The sequence below is a fragment of the Amblyraja radiata genome, chromosome 16 (genome assembly GCF_010909765.2).
Source record: "Amblyraja radiata isolate CabotCenter1 chromosome 16, sAmbRad1.1.pri, whole genome shotgun sequence".
In the NCBI taxonomy this organism is placed as follows: Eukaryota; Metazoa; Chordata; class Chondrichthyes; order Rajiformes; family Rajidae; genus Amblyraja; species Amblyraja radiata.
The window spans coordinates 25,406,727-25,432,964 of record NC_045971.1 but is presented as its reverse complement, the minus strand read 5'-3'; the positions used below and the strand labels follow the sequence as shown (position 1 = coordinate 25,432,964).

The 26,238-nt window shown below is 44.7% G+C and overlaps 1 protein-coding gene across 1 annotated transcript in view; it reads left to right on the top strand.

Moving 5' to 3' along the window:
• Positions 1 to 26,238, top strand: part of LOC116982065 (acid-sensing ion channel 2-like) — a 441,144-nt gene that overhangs the window by 372,077 nt on the left and 42,829 nt on the right. Inside the window, exons 5-7 of the mRNA XM_033035350.1 lie at positions 276 to 332; positions 6,833 to 6,983; positions 10,449 to 10,540. Coding sequence (XP_032891241.1) covers positions 276 to 332; positions 6,833 to 6,983; positions 10,449 to 10,540 — 300 coding nt within the window. The remainder of the gene's footprint in view (positions 1 to 275; positions 333 to 6,832; positions 6,984 to 10,448; positions 10,541 to 26,238) is intronic.

Below are 26,238 nucleotides of genomic sequence, written 5' to 3'. Positions count from 1 at the left end.
GGTAAAACCCCACGCGATCACAGGGAAAACATACAAACCCCACACAGACATCAACCATAGTCAGGATTGAATCCGGGTCTCTGGTGCTGTGAGGCAGCAGCTCTGACACTGCACCATTTTGATTCAAGTTACTTGTTTGTTCCCAAAAAATATTGTGCTGAGAATATTGTTGCTTTATATTACCTCTGTTTCTAAACTGACCAGTGCTGGACAGTACAGTGTTGGGGATTTCTGACGAAGACTCACTGATGTCTTTCCACTGATCTTCATTGCAGGTGATGCCCACTATTGCACCCCAGAGCAATACAAGGAGTGTGTGGAGCCTACCATGGGTGAGTTAGTTGTGTCAGTATGCTGGACTAAAAAAAATGTATTCTCTACCGCCATATGTTACTGGATGTAAAGTTTAATGTGTTCACGGCACGGTGGCGCATCGGTAGAGTTGCTGCCTTACAGTGAATGCAGCGCCGGAGACGCGGGTTCGATCCCGACTACGGTTGCTGTCTGTACGGAATTCGTACGTTCTCCCCGTGACCTGCGTGGGTTTTCTCCGAGATCTTTGTTTTCCTCCCACACTCCAAAGACCTACAGGTATGTAGGTTAATTGACTTGGTAAATGTAAAAAATGTCCCTAGTGTGTGTAGGATAGAGTTAATAGTCAAGTCAAGTTTATTCGTCACATACACATACGAGATGTGCAGTGAAATGAAAAGTGGTAATGCTCGCGGATTGTGCAAAAAGACAAACAAACAAACAAACAACCAAACAAACTACAAACAGAATGGAACAGAATCACATATTCTTTTTCATATTAAATATTGTGGGCGGAAGGAAAAAGGGGAAAAAACAGCAATTTAAAAAGAAAATGCACTAGAGTGGTACAGTAAAGTTAGTCCCTGGTGAATATGCGGGGATCGCTGGTCGGTGGGCCAAAGGGCCTGTTTCCACACTGTATTTCTAAACTATACTTGCACAGACCTATACAAATACCACAGGCATTCCAATGCCGCTTTCAATGGCTGATGTTTAATAGCTTTACTTAATGGTATTAACACCAAAACAGTACGTTTATTATCCAAGTTTAATACATCTCTATTGCATTTTATTTTCTAAAATTAAATTTCCCCATGCTAAAACACAGCTTGTCTTATAAAATTGATTGATTGAAAGATACAGTATTGGAAGCAGGCCCTTCGGCCCACCGGGTCCATGCCAACCATCGCTCACCCGTTCTCACTGGTTCCATGCTATCCTACTATCACATTGTAAATAGCAGAAAAGAGGATTTTTTCAATGAGTTATAACATTATCTTCAATTTTAGTTAAATACAGTTGAGTTTAGTTTCGAGTTACAGAGTCCAGGCCGACCATCGATCAACGGTTCACACAAGTTTATGTTATCCCTCACGTGGTCACAGTGAGAACTTGCAAAATCTGCACCGACAGCACCCGAGGTCAGGATTGAACCCGGGTCTGTGACACTGTGAGGCAGCAGCTCTACCAGCTACACCAACGTGTTGCCCTATTCCCTAGTTCTATGTTATCCCACTTTCACAATGTAATCTCACTTTCTTATCAACTCCCTGCAAACTATGGGCAATTTACAGAGGCCAATTAACTTACAAACACACACAGTATTTGGGCATGTGTTGGTATTACCCGCTGAAGCACACTTATGACCTTTGTTGGATTCATTTACCAGTGTAGGCCCTTACCATGCTTTGCCAACCACAGCTATAAAATGGCAATAAAACTAGACACATTTTACAGGTACACTTACATAAAGATCTTGCGTTGACACAAATGCCTTGTAGTGTCAAATATATTATTCTTTTCTTCCAGGTTTAATGAAATCAAGGTTTTTATTTTATTGTTCTGGGTGTGAAAACATCCTGAGATGAATGTATGACCACTCCCAGATTGAATCGAATGCTAGATTCACAAGACATCATCTAAAAAGAATGACCTTATTTAGATGCCTTCTTCCTCTACTGCTAGAAAAGCTGGCACCGTCTAAATTAGCTGAAGCCTTTGTTGTGAAGCGCTCCCTCACCCGTGAAGAACATGGTGGATAAAAACAAAAGTTGCCTTTCAGGTGCACACAGAACTCAGTGAACAGGCTACCCCTCTGTTTCAAAGAGAAAGTCCATGGCAAATTATTTTGAGAAAGATATTTTACTTTTGACTTTGGAAAAGTTGGTCACACACAATTGAGTTTGCTGTGTTGAGACGAGCCTGTCTCTGAAGTAGTCCATCAGACTCAAGATTGCTTTTACTGCATGACTTGGAAACCTGAAATAGCAGCGAACTGCAAAGTTCTTTACGAATTATGACCGTCTGGGATGCGCTATGTTTCAATTCAATTTCTGCGTTTCATTTGCTTCTATTCACTGTCATTGTGTGGTCTAAGTGTTGGTAGCTTTGTAATTGATTCTGATTCAGGATAGACAGGAAGCCAACTGGGGAAACATTTTATAAATGGTCTGTCAAGAGTTTATAGACAACTTGATCTTGCTTTCCTATTTAATCCGAGGGAATTGCGATGATATTTTAAAATAGTGCATTGAATTCTGATGAAAGATATTACAGCTGGCCATCTATAGGGCCATTCAATGCTCATATGTCTTGCATCAGATGCTCGAGAGGCAGGTGGGGATTCTACACTGCTGCAAATTGAAGTGATAGATCATCAGAAATGATTCCCAGCTCTTACCTTTCATTGGAGTGAGCTTTGTTTCATGGATTTTCATCCACCGTTCATCATGGAGGGAAGGGAAGGAACAAAGGAGGGCCCTGCGTGGGGGGGGGGGGGGTCCTCTATGAGGGAGGGGGAAGAGCAACGGGGACCCGGCGTGGGGGGACCTCAGTGAGGAAGGGAGGGGGAAGTGACTCAGGTAATTTTGCAGAAACAATTTAAACCCCAAACGGTGCTCAGCAGCAAAAGCAAAGATTGGCGAACACGTGACTCACTGTTTAATTAACTTTGTGTCTTCTCCAGCTGGCAGAGCCATTCTATGAGTGCAGCTGCGACAGCACCCCTACACTGCATGCACCATATCAAAGGTTGCATTTGTGACCGCACTGACCAAACCAATACCCGCCAGTGGATGGGTGGTCAACAATCTTGCAATGGAATGTCTGCCTTTTGTTTGAAGTGCTCTCCAACAACAGTGTCACTCGGTGTACCTCTGACTTCCCGCAATCACATCTTGCTCTCTTCACCATGACCACACTGTTTCATAAGGTCATGTGATAGGAGCAGAATTAGGCCATTCGGCCCATCAAGTCCACTCCACCATTCAATCATGGCTGACCTATCTCTCTCTCTCTCCTAACCCCACTCTACTGCCTTCTCCCCATAACCCCTGACACCAGTACTAATTAAGAATCTCTCAATCCCTTTAGAAATATCCATTAACTTGGCTTCCACAGCCTTCTGTTGCAAATAATTCCACAGATTCCACAGATTCACCACCCTCTGACTAAAGAAATTCCTCCTCATCTCCTTTGTAAAAGTATGTCCTTTTATTCTGAGGCTATGGCCTGTGGTCCTAGACTCTCCCACTGGTGGAAACATCCTCTCCACATTCACTCTATCCAGGCCTTTCACTATTCGGTAAGTTTCAATGAGGTCCCCTTCATCCTTCTAAACTCCAGCAAGTACAGGCCCAGTGCCGTCAAATGTTCATCATATGTTAAATGCTTCTTGGAACAATGTGCAATGGAGCTAGCTATTTTAGATTTGGTTATGAGTGGTGAAAAAGGATTTAATAAGAGATCTTCTGGTTAAACATCTGCAAAATGAAAAAATTCCAGATGCACTTTGAGGGTGAACACCACAGTACTAAAACCACTGTCTTCAACTTAAATAATGCCAATTATAATGGTATGAAGATGACGCTGTCAAAGGTGGACTTAGAAAATAAACTGAGAGACGCATCAGTAGATGGAACAGCGGCAGATGTTAAAACAGCTGGTCCAATATTCTCAGCGGAAATTTATTTAAATTAGAAAAAGGGATTCCATGCGAAAAAGGCACGGTCTGTGACTAACATAGGAGGTCAAGGACAATGTTAAATTGAAAAGTAGGGAATTCAAAGTGCTCAGACTGGTGGAAAGCCAGAGGATCAGGAACAAACTGGGTTCCAGCAGCAAAAGATTAAAAAGAACCTAAGTTCCAGAACCTGGGGCCACAGTTTAAGAATAAGGGGTAAGTCATTTAGAACAGAGACGAGGAAACATTTTTTCTCACAGAGAGTTGTGAGTGTGTGGAATTCTTTGCCTCAGAGAGGCAAAGGAGGCAGGTTCTCTGGATGCTTTCAAGAGAGAGCTGGATAGGGCTCTCAGGGATATGGGGAAAAGGCAGGAACGGGGTACTGTTTGGGGATGATCAGCCATGATCACATTGAATGGCGGTGCTGGCTCGAAGGGCCGAATGGCCTACTCCTGCACATATTGTCTATTGTCTATTAAGATGTGAAAAAAAATGTTTTTTGAGAGAAAATTTGGGCATAATATTAAAACAAACAGTCGGAGTTCCTACAGATGTATGAATAATGGGAAGGTGGCCAAGGTAGGTTAAGACTTCTCAAGAATGAGGCTCGTGAATTAATAATAGGAAACAGTGAGATAGCAGATATGTTAAATCAGTATTTTGCATCTTCCTTCACTGTGGACGGCACTGAAAGTGAGATAACAGATGGGCTAATTTCAAGTAACATGGAGTGGCGTAAAAATACCGATCATAAGACACTATATGTCATAGGCAAGCATATCAGAGGGACTCGAAGGCCTGTACCCAAGGATTTCAAAGGAAGTCGTGGCAGACTAAGTGGGCCCATGGGTTGAACCTTTTCATCCTCGCTGAGTTACAGGAGGTACTAAAAGATTGGAGAACAGTCATTGTGATTCACTTGTTCATGAAGGCAAGAAGACAGTACGTGGGGGAGTCAGTAATCAAAGAGGAAATAATTAATCACTCAGAGAAGCAGATTATAATCAACCTAGACAACATGGTTTATGAAAGGTGAATTATATTTGCATTAATTATTTGTGAATGCGGGAATAGGTAGAGGGGAGCCTGTAGATGTGGTGTATATAGATATCCAAAAGGCATTTGACACAGTACCACATAAGAGGCTGAACCCAAGGTATTGGAGGAAATGTCACATAGAAATGTCACATAGAAATGGTACCTGGATTGTCTCATAGAAAACACATAGAAAACACAGAGTTACAATAAATGGGTGCTTTTCAGGCTGGAGCGATGTTACATTAGGAGTAGACCAGGGTCAGTTCCATGTCCATTGTTTAGGGTATTCACATTAATGGCACTGAGGAAACAAAATTGAAGGTTTCCAGATTTATTGATGGTGCAAAAAGAGGTAGAAGGGCAAGCTGTGATAAGGATATTGTCATTCAGCTTTAGCATATGAATGAATGAATGCATTTGAATGGAAACCATTGCAAATGGAGTTTAATTTAGAGAGCAGTGAGGTTACGAACTCCATGAAGGAATTAAAGGGTGGATTGTTATTGTTAAGCTACAAATGAGTGAAGTTCAGACGGATCTAGAACGAATGAATCACAAAACGTTAGCAGTTGTGTTCCAACAAGTGGTTACGAAGGCAAGTGTCATGTGGCCTTGATTGTGAAGGGGTTTGGGTTTAAGAATAAGGAGGTTGTGTTTCGGTTGTATAAGGTGCTGGTGACGCCACACCTGGAATACTGCACAGTTTTGGTCTCCTTATGGAGTGGCAGTGGATGCAGCCCAAAGGAGATTCACCAGGTTAATTCCTAATATGAAAGGATTGTCCTCCCAAGAGAGGCTAAGCAGTTTGGGTCTGTATTCCTTGGGTATCAGAAGAATTGGAAGAATGAGGAATGACCTTATTCAATCGTATCAGGGGCCTGACAAGGTAAAGGTTGAGATATTTCCTTGGGAAGGAGAATCATGAACAAGGGGTTGTAAGGGGCTGCTCATTTAAAATGGAGGTGCGTAGAAATGTCTTCTCTCAGGGAGCTGTGAATCTCTGGAATTTTCCTCCCTTGAGGGTGATGGTAACCAGATTATGAAATATATTTAAGATGGAGGTAGATCAATATTGGAAAGATCAAGGAGTTAAGGATTATGGGGAAGTGGCTGAGAAGAGGAGTTGAGGCCAGCATGGATCATTCATGTTGAATAGTCAAGGGTGCAGGCTTGAGAGGACTTGTGGCCCCATCTTTTTCCTCCTTCTATGTGTTCTTGTGTCCAAAGTTGTCTGCTGATAGACTGACAATGCTGCAAGTACTGAGGATGATCACAGGGCAGTGAAAGTTTAGTTTGGTTTAGAGATACAGCGCGGAAACCAGCCCTTTGGCCCACCGAGTCCACACTGACCTTCGATCCCTGCACATTAACACTATCCTACACACTTTTACATTTACACTTATACCAAGCCAATTAACCTACGAACCTGGACGTCTTTGGAGTGTGAGAGGAAACCGAAGATTTCGGAGAGAACCCACGCGGTCATGGGGAGAACGAACATACTCCGTATAAACAACACCCAGAGTCGAGATCGAACCCGGGTCTCTGACTCTGCAAGTGCTGTAAGGCAGCAACTCTACCACTGCATCACAAAGTATGGGGGAAGTAGAAGGGGTCACAACTGAATAGTAGAATAGAAAGAGTTTAATTCTCCACTGCTGGAAAGGTCTTAAGGGGCACAGAATGTACAGAAAAGATTAATGTCTAGAAATGCAAAGTGTGGATGTGCATATGAATAGGAATCAGGAAAGCAGCTGCTGGCGTGAGAGCTAACTTTGTGTTTTATTTTCCACTTTACAGCCATGTTGGCAGAGACCAACAATAACTGTCTTTGCAAAACGCCGTGTTATCTAACTCGATACAACAAGGAGCTGTCCATGGTGAAGATTCCCAGTCGAACTTCTGCAAAATATCTTGAAAAGAAATTTAACAAGACAGAAAAATACATCTCGTAAGTGCATATTGAGTGTTGCAATTATTATCTCAGCGGGATTCTGAGAGCACATATAAGGTGCAATCATGTTTAAGCTATTAATCGGGATTTCCAATATCCATCAACTCTCCAACCAACTTGTGTGGGAAGGAGCTGCACTGAAGATAAACACAAAAATGCTGGAGTAACTCATGCTTGTCAGGGTGCATCACTGGGAAAAAGGAATAGGTGACGTTTCGGGTCATAGGTTCATAATTGATAGGAGTAGAATTAGGCCGCTCAGCCCATCAAGTCTACTGAGTAACTCAGCGGGCCAGGCAGCTTCCTGGAGAACAAAGATAGGTGATTTTTCAGGTTGTGGAAGAGAAGGGTCCCGATCCGAAACGTCACCTATCCATGTTCTCCAGGAATACTACCTGACCCGTTGAGTTACCCCAGCATTTTGTGTCGTTCCCATCAAAGCAATGCTTTATCATTGAAACTATTTTTAATTTATTTGGAACTGGTTGCTGATCTATTAATAGGATATCAGTATTTTCATTTTATTTATTTCTCATCTCTTTTCTCTGCTCAGTGAATCAGTTGTTAACATTGTCATTCTATCAAGCTCAACAATTAGAAAATTAAATAATTATTGCAGGGTTTCAAACATTTCATACAGCTAATTTCTTCTTCGTTCTTCATTCACAGCACGGCTTCATACTGATTATAATTTATTTCATCTGGCTAACGTGTCTGAAAAATGACAGCAAAGAAATCGCTGATAACTTAGTCCAGTCCACTGTTCCCGTAGCTGCCTGATCTTTACTGCCTGGAGTGAACCTAATTAGGGTGGCACAGTGGTGCAGCCCCACAGACCCAGGTTCGATACTGACCTCGGGTTCTGTCTGTGTCGAATTTCCACATTCTCGCTGTGTGCCCATGTGGGTTTCCTCCGGGTGCTCCGGTTTCCACCCACATCCCAAAGACGTGCAGGTTGTAGGTTAATTGCCATCTGTAAATTGCCCCGTAGTTTGCATGGAATGGGATGACATTGAGCTAGTGTGAATGGGTGATGAATGGTCAGCGGGGACACAGTGGGTCGAAGGGCCTGCTTCCATGCTGTATCTCTAAACTGGAAAAAACTATTGCCAACAATTGGGTCTGTAACAAACAGTTCTGGTCTGGTTGGTAAAACTCTGCATAGCACAATGCTTCTCACCCTAAGAGATCTCTACTACCCACAAACATTTACAAGTGATTAAAAATATATCTTAGTATTAGAAATTCCCCAAATTCCTTGGACAGTCACAACATGTTGGAGTAAGTCAGGGGGTCAGGCATCATCTACGGAGAAGAAGGAATAGCCTTTCTTCCCTGCATCCTATATTCCCCATTGAACTGCATGGATTTGTTGAAACCTTGCCAACTGAGCATAGTTAAAACATAGAACAAATAACAGTATATTACTTGAGCTGACCCTTCGGCCCACGATGTCTGTGTTGACCATGGTGCTTACCGTGCTTTTGACACAGCTGTTGTTGTGGGTCACGTTGAAGCCCCTGGCCGACAGCGCTTTCTTCAGGCCATTGCCGCCAACAGGACGAGTTCGGTCACCCTGGGGCTCCCTCCCTTCTCACCAGCTGCCGCTTCTTCCTGTCGGCCGTCGTTTTGTCCACCGCCTCCTTCTCTTCTTTCTTCCCCGGAGGCGCCTACATCCTCCAAGCTGGAGGATGTCAGCAACAGAGTGGGGGATAAGGAGGAGGGGGCGGCGGTGGAGCAGGGAGCGGAGAGCTTTACTAATCAGGGCGAATGTCACATCCACACTCATAGAGAACTCACTGGAGGGATCCATTGAGCAATATGGGTAGATCTCAACCACATTGAGGTGCAATTACTCAAGGACAGGTACATGGATGGGAAAGATTTGGTGGGATATAGGCCAGGTGCAGGCAAGCGGGATTAACTCAGTTTGGCAACTTGGACAGCATGGATGAGTTGGGCCAAAGGGCCTGTTTCTGTGCAGTATCTCTGTGACTCTCTGACTCCATGAAGAGTCACTTGACCCACCAAGTTCCTCCAACAGTCTATTTTTCCTTGATCCAGTTTTCCTTATAACTGTAAAACTCCAATGGTTAATTTGGATTTTGATGATTCAGATCATTACTTACACGGTTAAATTTTGCTTTTATTGTGAAAGTTTTATTGGGAACCTCCCTTCCCATTTCCTCCCATCCCCTTCCATCTATATTCCTTCCTCTGGCTTCACATTTCACTCCTATCCTTATCTACTTGTCTCATACTTTTTGTCTGTTCGTCTCTGACCTTTGTCCACACATCTGCCAATCGAAAATCCCCCTCACCTGTATCCACCTGTCACTTGCCAGACTTTGTCCCGCCTCCACCTCTCTTCCAGCTTTCTCTCCCCCCTCCCCCCCATCTACACTCGGTCTAAAGGTCCTGACCCAGAACGTCACCTGTCCATGTTCTCTAGAGATGCTGCATGACCCGTTGAGTTACTCCAATACTTTGTATCTTTCTTTCGTAAACCAGCATCTGCACTTCCTTATATCTAAAAAGACACTTCAAATGTCTTGGATTATTAAACTTAGACCCTATAATATTCTGTTTAGCATTGAGTATGTGATGCAAATAGATTGTGTGCTGTATCATAAGTATCTAGATACATGAACATACGTCAAAACTACAAATGCTGGAAATCTGAAATATAAACAAAAAACTCTGGAAAATCGGCATTTGTGGAAAGGGAAACAGTTAACGGTTCGGGTCCGAGATCTTCTGTCAGAACAGGGAAAGATAAAAACAGGAGAAAGTAGTATCTCTCTAATCTTGGTACAGTTCGGCACAAGGACAAATCACTTTATTTTCAAGCATGGACCTTCTGCACGTTCACACCAACAAATTAATTTGCACAACATGTACACATAGACAGCCGTGTTTGTACATTAACATATACTGCCCTCTACCCACACTCTAAAGACGTACAGGTTTGTAGGTTAATTGGCTTCAATAAAAGGGAGGCACAATGGCACAGAAACTTAAAGCATCAGGGACCCGGGTTCGATCCTGACTGCGGGTGCTGCCTGTACGGAGTTTTACGTTCCCCCTCTGACCACGTGGGTTTTCCCCGGGTGCTCCTGTTTCCTCCCACTTCCCAAAGACGTGCGGATTTGTAGGTTAATTGGCCTCTGTAAACTGCCCCTGGTGTGCATGAAGTGCATGTGAAAGTGGAATAACGTAGAACTAGTTGGAATGGGTCATTCGCGGACATGGTGGGCCGAAGGGCCTGTTTCCACGCTCTATCTCTAAACTAAACAATAAAATTGGAAAAGTGCCCTAGTGTGTTGGATAGTATTATTAATGTACGGGGTGATCGCTGGTTGGCGTGAACTCGGTGGGCTTCAGAGCCTGTGTCCACACTGTATCTCTAAAGTCTAAAGCCCTTTTCCAACAATTGGTTCATTTGTTTTTTTTTTGTTGCAGGGAGAATATTTTAGTGTTGGACGTTTTCTTCGAAGCCCTGAACTATGAAACTATTGAACAGAAGAAAGCGTATGAGGTTGCAGGCTTACTCGGTGAGTGGTTGCATTTAATGGGCTGCTCTAGCTGAACATCCTGGAGATGCTGTGTTATTCGGGATATTAATGGGCCTGTCCCACTGTACGAGGTAATTCAAGAGTTCTCCTGAGTTTTCCCTGATTCAAACTCGGAGAATTATGGTAATAGTCGCTGTAGGTACTCGAGGCTCTCGTGGATATTTATCAACATGTTGAAAAGACTTCACGAGATTACCCGCGTTTCCTGGGTACCTGCCGTTAGCATTACGAGCTGCTAAGAGACTTCCCGAGCTCCGACGTACCCGCTACGTACATTTTACGTACTTACCACGAGTTTGAGGTTTTTTTTAAACTCGGGAGAGGTCTTGAATTACTTCGTACAGTGGGACAGGCCCTTAAAGGATGAGATAGATTACTGGACCTCTGAGGAACTAAGGGGTAATGAGAATGAGACAGGAAGGCAGGGTTGAGACCAAGGATCTTATTGCTTGACAGTGCAGATCTGCAGCGCCAACTTGCCTTTTCTTGCTGCTGTTTATGTTCCAATTAGCCCAAACTTAGAAGGTGCAAGTGGCCATTCACAGCTGCCAGGTGCCATCCTCGAAATCTTTAGCAACTATAAATATCACCCTTTCACAGAATGCAGTTCATTCCCTGCAGCGTTAGAGTAGTTTCTAGTCTGGTAAACTGAACTAGTCTAGCCTGGTCTACTGAAAACCAAGTAAACCCATCAAGATGGTAACAGAATGTAAACAATCATAGGCGAGGGGTGGCATAATGGCTCTGAGGTATTGCTGCCTTACAGTGCCAGAGATCCAGATTCGATCCTGACTACGGGTGCTGTCTGTACCCTGCAACTGCGTGGGTTTTCTCCGAGTACTCTGGTTTCCTCCCACACTCCAAGGGCTTGGTATAAATGTAAATTATCCCTTGCGTGTGTCCGGTAGTGTTAAGGGCCTGTCCCACTTGGCGATTTTTTCGGCGACTGCCGGCGTCATTGACTGAAGTATCAGGGTCGCTGAAAGATTTTGAACCTTTCAAAATCCAGCGGCGACAAAAAAAAATGTTGCGACACTTGAGGAAACACCGCGCGTCAATACGCCATCACGCCGTGTCACGCTGCGACTTTTTCGGTGACCTGATACGTCAGTCAATGATGCTGGCAGTCGCCGGAAAAATCGGCAAGTGGGACAGGCCCTATAATGTGCGGCGATGGCTGGTCGGTGCGGGCTCAGTGGGCTGAAGGGCCTGATTCCACGCTGTATCTCTAAACTAAACTAACCCAAACTAAAAGGGACCCAGGAAATGCAATCAGCGCCAGTCTTTCTTTAAATTCATTGAGCCATCAAATCAATGCATCCTATTGAGAAGACACAATGCAACAGCAATGCATCCTATTTAGAATACATCCATGCCATTCATGCTTTTTCTCTAAATAAGATGTTCAGCTAGAGCACCATCGCCGCTGATCAACTGGTCTCGTGACGACTTGCAATCGTTTTCCAGACACACTTTATTCACTTGCGGACAAGGAGGGCAGCACAATCCCAGTTACCAAATTCTACTTGAAAAAGTCAACTTTTATACAATTGGATTTATTGCGCACTCTCAAATTCCTTATTAGCGTATGAAATCACCAATCTCCAGACGTTCTGATGTATTAAAAAACAAATAGAAACTACATTCTAATAACCAATCCCTACCTTCTTATAAATATTAGTAACCAATAGCAACAACGTACTATTTTATTTTTTTCTTAAATTTAGTCTCATTTAGTTTATTGCCACCTGTAATGAGGGACAGTGAAAAGCTTTTCTTGTGTGCTAACCAGTCAGCGGAAAGACCATACAAGACTATAAACTGATTAGAAGGGGGCAGCTATACCTTAATCTTGGAACAGAGAAGCTGCTACAGCTGTGAGACAGGCCACAACCCTGCCGCAAAACGTATCAGACCTCTAACGTAAAGACCAACCACTCTGACTGTGTTTCCTCCCCCCACGACCTCCACAGTAAGAAAATGGAAGAGTAAGCTGAACGTCTGTCTTCAGGTTCCTGTTTCTTTTCATTTGTGGAACCGTGGCACAGCTGGTAGAACCGCCGCCCTACTGCGCCAGAGACTTTGGTTTGATCCTGCCCTCGGGTGTTGTCTGTGTGGAGTTTGTATGTTCTTCCTGTGACCACGTGGGTTTCCTCCAGGTGCTCCAGTTTCCTCCCACTTCACAAAGCTGTACAGATTTGTAGGTTAAATGGCCTCTGTAAATTGCTCCTCGTGTGTAAGGAGTGTATACAAAAGTGGAATATAATAGATGTGTAGGAAGGAACTGCAGATGCTGATTTCAATCAAAGATAGACACAAAATGCCGGAGTAACACAGCACGACAGGTAGCATATCCAGAGAGAAGGAATGGGTGACGTTTTGGGCCGAGACCCTTCTTCAGACTCAAGGAGGGTCCTGTCTAGCTTTTTGTGTCTATCTTAGAATATAATAGAACTAGTTGGAATGGATCATTGATGGTGGGCATGGAATTGGTGGGCTGAAGGGCCTGTTTCCATGCTCTATCTCTAAAGAAAACCTATACAGAAACAAATAGAATAGTCACGTTTCCACTCCAGAATTGCCTTGTGTGTTTAATTAACTCTTCAATCTGATGGTGTTTCTCATCCAACCAGTCTTCTCATTGATGAGAATACCGTTGAGGTGATTCTGAAGTTCAAGACACCTGTATGCTGTATGGATATACTGCAGCTCCTAATACTTGAAGCTGAGAGATTGTCTGTGAAGCTTGATCTGCCATGAGATGTAGGGGTGGAGGAACGCTTATAACAGAGCAAAGGATATTTGAGAAGCGCTTCTTTACTTTTAGACTTCAGAAATACAGCGCGGAAACAGGATCTTCAGCCCATCATGTCCGTGCTAACCAGTGATCGCCACACACTAACACTATCCTACACACTAGGGGAAATTTACAATCCTATTTTACCAAAGTCAATTAACCTATCAAGCTAAAAGTAGACAAAAAAAAGCTGGAGAAACTCAGCGGGTGAGGCAGCATCCATGGAGAGAAGGAGTAGGCGACGTTTTGGGTCGAGGCCTGAAACGTTGCCTGCTTTTCTCCATATATGCTGCCTCACCCCCTGAGTTTATCCAGCATTTTTTGGCTACTTTTGATTTTTCCAGCATCTGCAGCTCCTTCTTAAACCTATATAGCTATACATCTTTGGAGTGTGGGAGGAAACCCAAGCACCCAGAGAGAACCCACTTGGTCACATGGAGAAAGTACAAACTCCGTACAGACAGCACCCGTAGTCAGAATCTAACCAAAGTCTCTGGCACTGTAAGGCAGCAACCTCTACCACTGCGCCACCATCCCTTGTAAGAGGGATCACAGCACCAAAACCTTCTGATGAATTGCTACATTGCGGCCGGCACTGTCTGCTTGATCCGAATGATATTAAAGATACTCTGTCATCTTCTGAAGGAATCGTTGAAGTTTATTCCAGTGTTCATACCATCTACAGCCATTCCCACAAGGAATAAACTTTGCATTTGTGAGGGCGTAATGGTGAATACACTTTTTAAAATACTTCAATCAATTCGGCATCACTTTGAGACACCCTGAGGACATGGGAATCTTTGCATAAGTGAGCATTTTTTTCTCTAAGAGTGAGGCACTGTATTGATGTATTGCTGCATTTCATAGAAACATAGAAACATAGAAAATAGGTGCAGGAGTAGGCCATTTGGCCCTTCGAGCCCACACTGCCATTCAATATGATCATGGCTGATCATCCAAAATCAGTACCCCATTCCTGCTTTCTCCCCATATTCCTTGATTCCGTTAGCCCTTGGAGCTATATCCAACTCTTTCTTGAATGCAACCAGTAAATAAGCGAGTTTGGTATTCCAAAAAACGCAAGGAATCATGGGATTTGTCAAAGGTCATTCGCGATAAAGAAAAAGTGAACTGTTTGTATAACTGTGTATAAATTGATATCTTTATTCATAATTTATGTGTAAAAGTATATTTAATCTGAGGAACGGGGGTGCCAGGTAATGGAAGAGATTGGCAGATGTGAGTGGGAGACGGGAGAGTTTGGACCGGCAGAGAGACATTCTCGGCAGCTGCGCACACACAGACCCGCGCCTCATCTGCAGCCAGGATTGAACCCGGGTCCCCGGCGCTGCAAGCGCTGCCGAACCACCACTAGACTGTCCCCGTCCCCCCCTGAGGATCCCACGGATCAGTGATACACCAGCCTGAAGCAGCGGCCCACAGGCCAACAGCCAATGTGGAGAAGAAGCGCCAACCCCAGCTTAACTCAAGCTGCCCCGCCGAGCCAACCAACAGCCCCTGACCAACGGGACACCGGCACGGAGCAGCCGCCGCCACAGGCCCATAGCCAGCGCAAAGAAGCTCCATCTCCTGCCCAACCCCGCTCCAACTCCCGAAGAACCAGATCCCTGACGGGCCGGGGATGGCTGACCGTACACCCTGCTCCACCTAGTGGCCGCTGGCCAACCTCCCCCCACACCCCCGCCCCCCCCGCACCGGCGAAAGCCGAACAACAGCCATCAACGGGAATACACACAAAACGCTGCAGCATCCCAGCTGGACAGGCAGCATCCCCGGAGAAAAGAAATGGGTGACGTTTCGGGTCGAGATCCTTCTCCAGAGATGTTGCCTGACCCGCCGAGCCACCTGTGTGCATCCCTGCCGATGATCGGCGCTGGGTCCCCACCACGAGAGGGTGAACCGACAGCCACTGGACAAGGCGAGAGGCACAGCCGACAGTCCCCGGGGGGCCGGAACAGAGCCGAGCCGGAGCCAGCGTCCCCCCCCCCCCCCCACCACGTCGGCTGCAAGTCCAGGACCGCCATCGCTCCGGGCCGCTCCCCGCCAGCCCAGGACCACCCCAGACATCTCTGACCGCACCCGGACAGGGACAGGACACCCGAGAGGGGACAGGGACGGCCCAGCAGCAACTCAACAGCGCCCGCAACGCTGAAGACCCGGGCCCGACCCCGACCATGGACGAAAAGCAGGCCTGCACACAATGCAGCAGCACCGCTGCCTTGAATGCTTATCATGAGTGACCTATGACCTAGGCATGCGCAGTCGGAATACCGAACTCGCTTATTGGCCTCCACTGCCTTCTATGGCAGAGATTACCACAGATTCACAACTCTCGGGGTGAAAACGTTTTTCCTCAGCTCAGTTCTAAATTGCCTACCCCCTTATTCTTAAACTGTGACCTCTGGTTCTGGACTATCCCAACATGAGAAACATTTTACCTGCATCGAACCTGCCCAATCCCTTAAGAATCCTTTAAGAATTTCCAGTGGAAAAGTACTGTTGGAGTAGCTTAGGAAACAATCAAAGTATTTAGGTTAAAGTATCAAAATTAATCCTTCTGTGTCCATCTGAAATCAAACAGTAAACTCAAGCAAATTCCAAAGGATTTTGTCAAGTCCCCAGTTGCCAGAGAAGCCACATAAATGATTTGGTGGTTTATCCAAAAGTTGATGTAATTTTACTGCGCAGCTTCTGCGAGAGCTGTTTTCCTGATATCATTGCGATGGGATTAAATGCTTCACATGCCCTGAATTATCCCTGCTTAAAACCTCTTTAATGTTTTAAAACTTTAAGTAGCTGTCATTTGGAAAGCACAGAACAAAAGCTGTTTGACTGAAGTGCGTGTGTTTCACAAGCGGACTTAGCTTATGATCTCTCTGGTTTGAAATTTCCTCCAGGATATGTTAATCACACTCTGGTAACTAAGATCATCACCCTGCATTGCATGTGAATCCATGTAAGGAAGGAGATAGCGTTCTGTCACGGTGCTCACTGGATGGATGCCTTCATCATCCAGTGAGCACCCCAATGAAGTCTAGTGTCTGCTATTCACCTTCTTTTCATGCCCAGCTCCAGGTTTAGTTTAGTGTAGAGATACAGCACGGAAAAATGCCCTTCAGCCCACCGAGTCCACGCCAACCAGCCTGTGCACTAACACAATCCTACACACACTCGGGAACATTTACAATTATACCAAGCCTATCAGCCTACAAACCTGTACGTCTTTGGAGTATGAGAGTCATAGAGAGTCATATTGTGATACAGTGTGGAAACAGGCCCTTCGGCCCAACTCGCCCACACAGGCCAACAATGTCACAGCTACACTAATCCCACTTGCCTGCGCTTGGTCCATATCCCACCAAAGCTGTCCTATCCATGTACCTGTCTGTTTCTTAAACGATAGGGTATTACCAGCCTCAACTACCTCCTCTGGCAGTTTGTTCCATACACCCACCACTCTTTGTGTGAAAAAGTTACCCCTCAGATTCCTATTAAATCTTTTCCCCTTCACCTTGAACCTATGTCCTCTGGTCCTCGATTCCCCTACTCTGGGCAAAAGACTCTGTGCATCTACCCGATCTATTCCTCTCATGATTTTGTATACATCTATAAGATCTCTCCTGACAACATCCTCGTAAATCTTTTTTGAACCTTTTCAAGCTTGACAATGTCTTTCCTATTCCCTGAACTGAATACAATATTCTAAATGCGGTCTCACCAATGTCTTATACAACTGCAATATGACCTCCCAACTCTATATTCAGTACTCTGACTGATGAAGGCCAAAGTGCCAAAATACTTTTTGACCACCTTATCTACCTGCAACTCGACCTTCAAGGAACCATGCACCTGTACTCCTAGATCCCTCTGCTCTACAACACTACCCAGAGACCTACCGTTTATTGTGTAGGTCCTGCCCTGGTTCGACGTCCCAAAATGCAATACCTCACACTTCTCTGTATTAAATTCCATCAACCATTCCTCCCCTCACCTGGCCAATCAATCCAGATTCTGTTGCAATCATTCACAACCATCTTCACTATCTGCAAAACTACTAACTTTTGTATCATAAGCAAACTTGCTAATCTTGCCCTGTATGTTCTCATCTAAATCATTGATGTAGAATAGATGACAAACAGTAACGGCCCCAGTACCGAACCCTGAGGCACACCACTAGTCACAGGCATCCAGTCTGAGAAGCAATCTTCCACAATTACCCTCTGCTTCCTTCCATGGAGCCAATTTGCTATCCAGTCAGCTATCTCTCCTTGAATCCCATGCGATCTAACCATCCAGAGCAGCCTACCACGTGGAACCTTGTTGAACGCCTTACTCAAGTCCATGTACACAACATCTACAGTTCTGCCTTCATCATCCTTTTTAGTCACGTCTTCAAAAAAATCAATCAGATTTGTGAGACATTACCTCCCACGTACAAAACCATGCTGACTATGCCTAATCAGCCCTTGCCCATCCAATGCCTGGACATCCTATCCCTCAGAATACTCTCCAGTAACTTACCAACTACAGATGTTAAGCTCACCAGCATATTCCCTGCAGCCCTTATAGAAAAGAGGCACAACATTTTCCCCTCTCCAGTCTTCTGGCACCTCTCCTGTATTTAAGGACGACTCATAAATTTAAACCAGGGCTCCCGCAATTTCCTTTCTAGTTTCCCACAATGTCCTCGGATGTATCAGATCAGGCCCTGGAGATTTGGCTACCTTCAAACACGACAGTACCTTCAGTACTTCTCCGACAGTAACCCTAACTGCTCTCAAGACACTTCGAGTGCTTGCTCCATTAAATGTCTTTCGCCTTGGTAGATACAGAGGAGAAATACTCATTTAGCACCATGCCCTTCTCCTGTGGCTCCACACAGAGGTAACTGCTTTGATTCCTGAGAGGTCCCACTCTCTCTCCAGTTACGCTTTTCCCCCTTATGTATTTATAAAATCTTTTGGGATATTCCTTAAGGCTACCTGCTGGAGCCATCTCCTGGCACCGTTTTGCCCTTCTGATTTCCTTTTTTAAGTTTACTCCTTAGTTCCCGAAACTCCTCCAGGGATGCACTTGATCCCAGCTGCCTATATCTCTCCCATGTATCCTTCTTGTTTCAGACGAATGTCTCAATTTCCCACGTCAGCCAAGTTTCCTTACGTTTGCCTGCTTTGACCTTCACTCTAACGGGGATATGCACATCCTGAAATTTCTTCAGCACACTTTTAAAAACATCCCACTTGGCCGATATTCCTTTCCCCTCTAATAACCTGCTCCAGTCAACTTGATCGACACCTTCTCTCATATACTCAAAGTTGGCCTTACCCCAGTTGAGCATTTTAAAACATGGACACTCTCCGCCCCTATCCGTAACTATCTTAAACCTAATCGAATTGTGGTCACTGGTCCCAAAAGGCTCCTCCACACACACTTCATTAACTTGCTCTTCCCAATTTTCCAATACTAGATCCAGCATTGCTCTCTCACGTGTGGGGGGTCTCCGCACACTGCTTAAGAAAACTCTCCTGAACACTTTTGAGGAATTGCACCCTATCTGAATCCTTCATGCTATGATTTTCCTAGTCTATATTGGGAAAGTTAAAATCCCCAACTACAGCAACCTTATTTTACCTGCAGCTGGAAACAGGAGAGGAAACCGGTGTTCGCAGAGAAAACCCACGCAGGTTACAGGGAGAATGTACAAACTCCGTACAGACAGCACCCATAGTCAGGATCAAACCCGGGTCTTTGGCACTGTAAGGCAGCAACTCTACTGTTGCACCACTGCACATTCATTAACTCCAAATCAACATACACAAAATCTTTAAATAGTCAGTAATTACATCTCCTCCCCTTCATGTGAATAGGTGAGGGCCGCAGGAAAAATTTGCCCAGAAAATATTACCTGCTGCATATATTAGTGGGGAACATATGTCCATTTAGTTGTTCAGTTTAGTTTAGTTTATTGTCACATGTACCGAGGTATAGTGATAAGCTTTTTCTTGCGTGCTGACCAGTCAGCGGAAAGACTATACATGATTACAATCAAATCATCCACAGGATAAAGGGAATACTGTATCGTGCAAGGTAAAGTCCAATTAAAGATAGTCTGAAGATCTCCAATGAGGTTGCACAGGGCCGCTCTCTAGTTGTTGATAGGATTGGCTAGACAGTAGCTACAGTAAAGGCAAGATAGAAGCAGAAGCGTAGAGTGATGTTTGACATATATGGACCTTCATGCATGCTTTGTTATTGGAGAGGACGATGTCCTACTGTAGGGAAACAGACACTGAATGGAGTTGAAGTCTATTTATGTCAAAAAGAAAATAACTTATTTCATCTGTACAGACTTTTACGACATCATGACATCCCAAAACAGTCTACAGCCAACAAATTACTGTGAAGACGTAGTCATTGATGTAATAAGAAAAAGTGGAGGCCAATTATATTCATAAAGCCATCACAACTAGCCATCACATCTCATGACCAGACAATCTGCATTTGTAATGTTGGTTGCGTTGGAAGCATTGGCCAAGACACAAGGAATAAACCTTATGCCCTCAAGTCAAGTCAAGTTTAGTTGTCACATACACATACTAGATGTGCAGTGAAATGAAAGTGGCAATGCCTGCGGATTGTGCAAAAAACTACAGAAAAGAATAGAACAGAGTAAGTATTTACATATTAGGAAAAAAACTGCAAAAAACAGCAACAGCAACAAAATGACACAACACAACATAAATTGGCACAGTACATTAGTCCCTGGCGAGAAGAGTTTACAGTCCTAATGACCTGTGGGAAGAAACTCCGTCTCATCCTCTCTGTTTTCGCACCATGACACCGGAGGCGTTTGTCTGACCGTAGCAGCTGGAACAGTCCGTTGCTGGGGTGGTAGGGGTCCTTCATTATGTTGCTGGCTCTGGAGTTATACCATAACAAGTCTTATATCTACTCGAGCTGATAGTTGGAGATGTCTCTGGTAGGCATATTACTGGGAAGTACTTTTAGAGATAAGATATATATGCATTTGGATAGATGGGCTGATTAGGGAGGGTCAGCTTGGTTTTGAGCGTGTATCATGAATCTGAGCTTTTTGAGAAAATAACTTAAAGCTTGATGAGGCCAAAGCCATAGACATTGTCTATATGGACTTCAGCAATGCATTTGATAAGGTTCCACATGGTAGTCTGCTCTGGAAGGTTAGATCACATGGGATCCAGGGAGCACTGGCCGACTGGATAGAGAATTAGCTTCATGGAAGGAAGCAGAGAATGATGGTGGAAGTTTGTTTTTTCAGATTGGTGGCCTGTGGCTAGTGATGTGTCTCAGGGATCGGTGCTGAACCCTTTACTGTTTGTGATTTATATCAATGATTTGGATGAGAATGTACGAGGCATGATTAGTAAATTTGCAGATGATACTAAAGTGTGTGGTATCGTAGATAGTGAAGCAGGTTTTTTCATGGGTGGCGCCGCGCGCGGCAGCCTCGCCAGCAGTTTGTCCGTCCTTTCACCCTTTTTGTTATTTTTAGTCTGCCTAATAGTATGTTTTTGGAGGTTTCTTAGTCTTTTTTATGTGGGGGGTGGGGAGGGGGAAGAGGGGAAACATCTTCACCCCCCCCCCCCACAGCCTACCATCTGAATTGGCGCGGCCTTTCCTGCTGGAGACCGGCCAGAGCTTCAGCAGCGGCGCAGCACTGAATTACCATCACAGAGCGGGCGATGCCTTAACGGAGATCGCCGTGTCAGACCTCCAGAGTGTTGGGCATGCTGCTTTAACACCAAGGAGCTGTGGTTTGCGGAGCTTCTAGCCGAGGGCAGCGCTGACTAATATCGCAGAGTACTGGGACCCCTTACCAGGGGTCGCCAGTGTTGGAGCTCCGCCCAGCTCGGCCTGTGGACCTCGGGAGCCGCGGTCTCCGATAAGAAGCGGCCGATTCGGAAACTCCAAGCCGCTGAGTGTGTTCTTCTGTTCCGACGTCGGAGTTCCGATTATCCCGGCGAGATGGCCTGAACATCGGGCCGCCATAGCGGCGACTGCAGAGGGCTCAAAGGCCTCGACCACGGGTAAACAATGAGGAGGATGACTGAACTTTATTACCTTCCCTCGCAGTGGGAAACGTTGATTCCACTGTGCGGGGATGTTTATGTTAAACGCTATCGTGTATTGTGTTCTTTTTTATTCGTATGGCTGTATGGTAACTCAAATCTCACTGTACTAAATGGTGACCATAAATGTAACTTGAACTTGAACTTGAAGGTTATCAAAAATTACAGCAGGATCTTGATCAGTTGGGCTGGTGGGTTGAGGAATGGGTTAATGGAGTTTACACATAAGTGTGATGTGTTGCAGTTTGGTAAGTCAAACCAGGGTGGGACCTTCACAATGAATAACAGGGCTCTGGGGAGTGTGGCAGAACACAAAATACTTTGCATTTAAGCTCTTTCTTTTGGGAAAAATCATTGTGCTAAACTTTGCTGGTTGATATTGGACAGTAAATATCAAAAGACCATCAATGGGACTACCAATGCCTCATTGATACTAATCGGGTCGTGAAAAAATCAGATCTCAGGTGCTTATAAAATTGGAAACACAGATGTTGGAATCTCGAGCTAAGCACAAAATACTGGAGAAACTCAGCGCGTTACGCAGCATCTGGCGAGGGAATAGACAGGTGATGTTTAAGGTCAGCCCCCTTTGGCAGACTGATTCTAGTCTGACGAAGGGTCCCGACCCAAAAACTCGACTGACCATTCCTCCCCCACTCCATTTCCCCCATCACCTCAGAGGCTGCCTGACCCGCTGAGTTCCTCCAGCACTTTGTGTCATATAATAGTAAGATAAAACGAGAACTTACCAGATTGAAGTTTGATCTTGATTTTATGAGGAGTTACGATGAGCGGTTACGTGAAGAAGGCCGTCATCCCACTTGGCGCGTCATACGTCAAAGCAGCAGTGTGGAATCACAGAAACAAGTAGTTGACCATGAACCTAGTAAGATTTTGAGAACTGGAATTACCATATGACCTTGATAATATGAGGGTGGGCGCGGTGGGCACGTAATCGCTCATCGTAACTCCTCATAAAATCAAGATCAAACTTCAAACTGGTAAGTTCTCGTTTAATCTTACTATTTTACTTCAGAGTCACGTGAGTGACTACGTGAAGATTTCAAAGCTCTGTGATTTCACGCCGGAACCGAATCCATGCGTAACACACTGCTTGAAGTGACCATGGATGAGTGAAAAAAGATTCATGCATTCAGACATGACTTGGTTTGTTATGCTGATGCTTGATCATCCAATGAAAATAATAGTGACCCCTTTCATCCAGAGGAAACTATTAACAGTCAAAAATGGAGCTGGCAAATACCCACGATTTGGCCACGGGTTGTATTGAAAGTTGGTAAGTATGTTCGTTTGACCATCCTGCAGCTGCTAGGATGTGGTCCAAAGCAAATGTACATTATCCTATGAGCTGATGTGGTAGCTGCCCTGGTGGAGTGCGTGTTAAAATATTAGTATTGACTCCTGCATTCACCAAACGCCCGTTTTACCACCTGAAGCACTAGTTTATTAAATCAAAACATAATATATTATGTTATTAACATATGTAACCACCCTGTCCAGTCGTAATTTATGTCATGACTGGACCCGTTGCACTGAGGCCAGTGCCATGAGGATTATTACCTTTTGAGAACCGGCTTGAGATAAGGATGTAGCTGGAGCCCCCTGCTGAAGTAATGTTAACATTACATCATGTCCCATACCCCCATGTTACTGGGCCTGGGAGAACTTGTGTTAAGATATCCTATATAATTCAGGATATCAGAGGGTGAGGCCCGACAGAGTGGGTTCCACTTGCTGCAGCAAATATGATGAGAAGCACGTTTGCACCGTTTAATGGCACTGTAACTGAGTATTGTCAAAGACTCATAAGAAATGAACTCTAGGACATCAGTTATTCATGCTGTATAGCATGTAACGTGTATTCAGCTAAAACCGTATCCAATCTGCTGAAGTGGAGATGTCCTGCCTCTTTTTGGTGCTATCCTGCATTCTGCAGTGAGCACTCCATGGATTTGTCTGACAACCGTGCAGGAAATCGTCTCGGAGTCTTCAAGTCAATGACTTGATGTATCATGCAGACGCTGGTCTCCCGAGTCACAGGCTGTACCAGCAAGCTTTATGCTTTGAATAACCATATAGGTTCTATATAATTCCCTATATTAGCGGGAACCATGGCTGCATATGTCAGTCAGGCAGATTGAGGCCTGGCGGTGTCTTGCTGGATAAATTGCAAAACACCACTGATGAGGCAGAATGGAGAAAACACACATGCAATAATTCCTCCACCAAGTGGCGATAATGTATATTTTGCCACGGTATGCCACATGTTTGGCAGCTGGTAAATAAGCCTGTATGTAAATATATCGATATTCAATGTTCCATCGAGCCAAAATGACATTAAATTCTTTGTAGTCCAACATCAATCCTGTGTTTCATAGATTTCACATGAGACAGTAGTTTCAAAATAAGATTAGGTAAATATCACAGGATATTTAAACTTCATAGCACCCATGTGACTAACATATGCCACCCCCATAGTGTATCAACTTGGAGTTGAGCATTCAGATTGTGCACACTCTTACAATAACCTTTAACGTATAGAATGCACCGAGTTATAGGTAGTTGATACCAATTACTGAAAATTGGTAACTTATGCAACCCGCATCCGCCTCCGTAACTGGAGATGGCATACCATACTTCTCATCTTTGAGCACTAGCATCAATTTGTAATACCCGACCAAAAATAATGGAGCAATGCTGAATACTGCCACCATCGTGATTTCGGTAGCTTCAGCTGAGAATAGCATAGGTTTATTTGTAATGACCTATATGGTACTAAAGAGGTTAATTCTTTGCATGTTTTAACTTCAGGTAATGCAAAGCCCAATTTGTACCGCTGATACACAGCTGCTATATTGTCAACTACATCTTGATGAATTGAAAGCTGCTTAATAACCAACGAGGTTGTTACAGGCTTCTGTTAACTGCATCTCTTGCTCCAGGGCGGAATCCCTTGTTAGTTGATAGTTAAATGTTAATCCCAATAATCAGTAGTTCTGCTTGGTATCAACTTAAATTTAACTGGATGGGTGGGACCCTGATACTTCAAATATAGTTTGGGCCTATAACAGTTATTTTTTTAGCAAAAGCCAGCGTTTAATTTCATTCCAGATAAATGATAACTAATGTTCTTGAGCTCTGAGCAGCCCAAGCTCCGTTTGGAAATTTGGTAAATAAACCTGGGAACTGTAGTTAGCCTATTTTGCAACGCTTTAACTGTTATTATAGCCCCATCCAGGTAAATTTCAAATATCTCTGGCGATTCCAGTGAATGGGAAAATGCAAAGCATGCATCTTTGAGATTGATGCTTGCCATATAGCTCCTATAAAACAGTTGTTAGACCGTAACAAAATGTACTATTCTGAAAGTCTGTACTGCACATATGAGTTAAACCTGGATGAAGTGATATCCTCCATCTGTCACCTGTCCTGAAAGGCAATCCTGCCCATAATACTGGGCCTCTCGAAGACAACTCCGGTCCCAATTCCAAGTCTGCTTGGAACCTATGTATGTTGTGCAGTAAAAGTAATCACATGTTATTATCTGTTTTTTAAAACCAGATCTGAAACTCATGTTGTTTTTCATTGTCATTTTGAACAAAAAAAACACAAGAGTAAAAATTAGCAACATGTAACTGGTCCACAATCCCTTGTTTCGGTAAACCCAGACCTACCTACCTCCATGGCTACCGGTGGTCTTGTGGTAGGCCCAAAGGCTGCTGATGCGGGTTCCTTTTCTCTCCTTGATTGGGGAGTAGGACTGGTAGGGAGTGTGGATTCCATGTTTCTCCTGACCCCTGCTTGGGCCTTGGTCTGAAACCTCATCATACTGAGCCTGCCTTGTAAGACAATTCTGGCCATAACTCTGAGTCTGCCTTGAAAGACGACTGATCATATTTCCGTGCCCAGCTTTCAAGCTACCACCGGCTTCAGTGAACCGCTTACCCCCTATGGAGGTGTGGGGTGTGTTGTCGCCTACTGATGAAGCTTTGCTTGTCGTTGGTACCTTGATTAGTCCGACAGCTTTTGCTTCCTTCTTCTGGTCTTACCTGAAGAGAGGATTCGGCGGCTGGTTTCTCCAATGTCACCCTGATAGCGCTGTTCCCTTGCCGGCACTTGTAGCGTGAGAACTCTGGCCTCTTCCGGGTATTCTGCCAACGGCTGGAGACCAACTCTTCTGGAAGCAAATCCTTTGTTTGCGAGTACTCTTGAGGCCATATGCATGCTTCAGTATGTTCATACTTTAATTTTGAGATCAGTTACCTACTGACCACTCGCACTCCCCTCCACGGAGAGTGAGATTCGTAGGCAGCCCTGAAAACAGGTGCTGCCGCAGGCCCCAGAGGATACCTGCGCTGACATGGCCCCTCCAGCGGACCTATATCAGGTTATTTGCTTTGGATCAGCTTGAAACGGGCCCTGGATGCTCCTCTCCTCAGAGCAGGAGATATTTGTGCAGCCCTGAAACAAGTGCCGCTGCCTGCGGGTTCTCCATAATACCCGGGCTGATAACTCGCTCCTTTGGAGTATATCATTGTGGAGCACCTCTCCACCAGGTGCTCCATGTGGGTTTGAACGTTTCAACATGTTACCCATGTAGGAGGTAATCCTCTCCATCCGGAATCCTCCTAACCCGACTTGTTTGCAGGCTTTCTCCTTGCGCTCCCTTCCTCAGAACGAGAGATAAGATAGTGGCTTAACCCTCCAATTGGGTTTGCCTAGGTACTCCT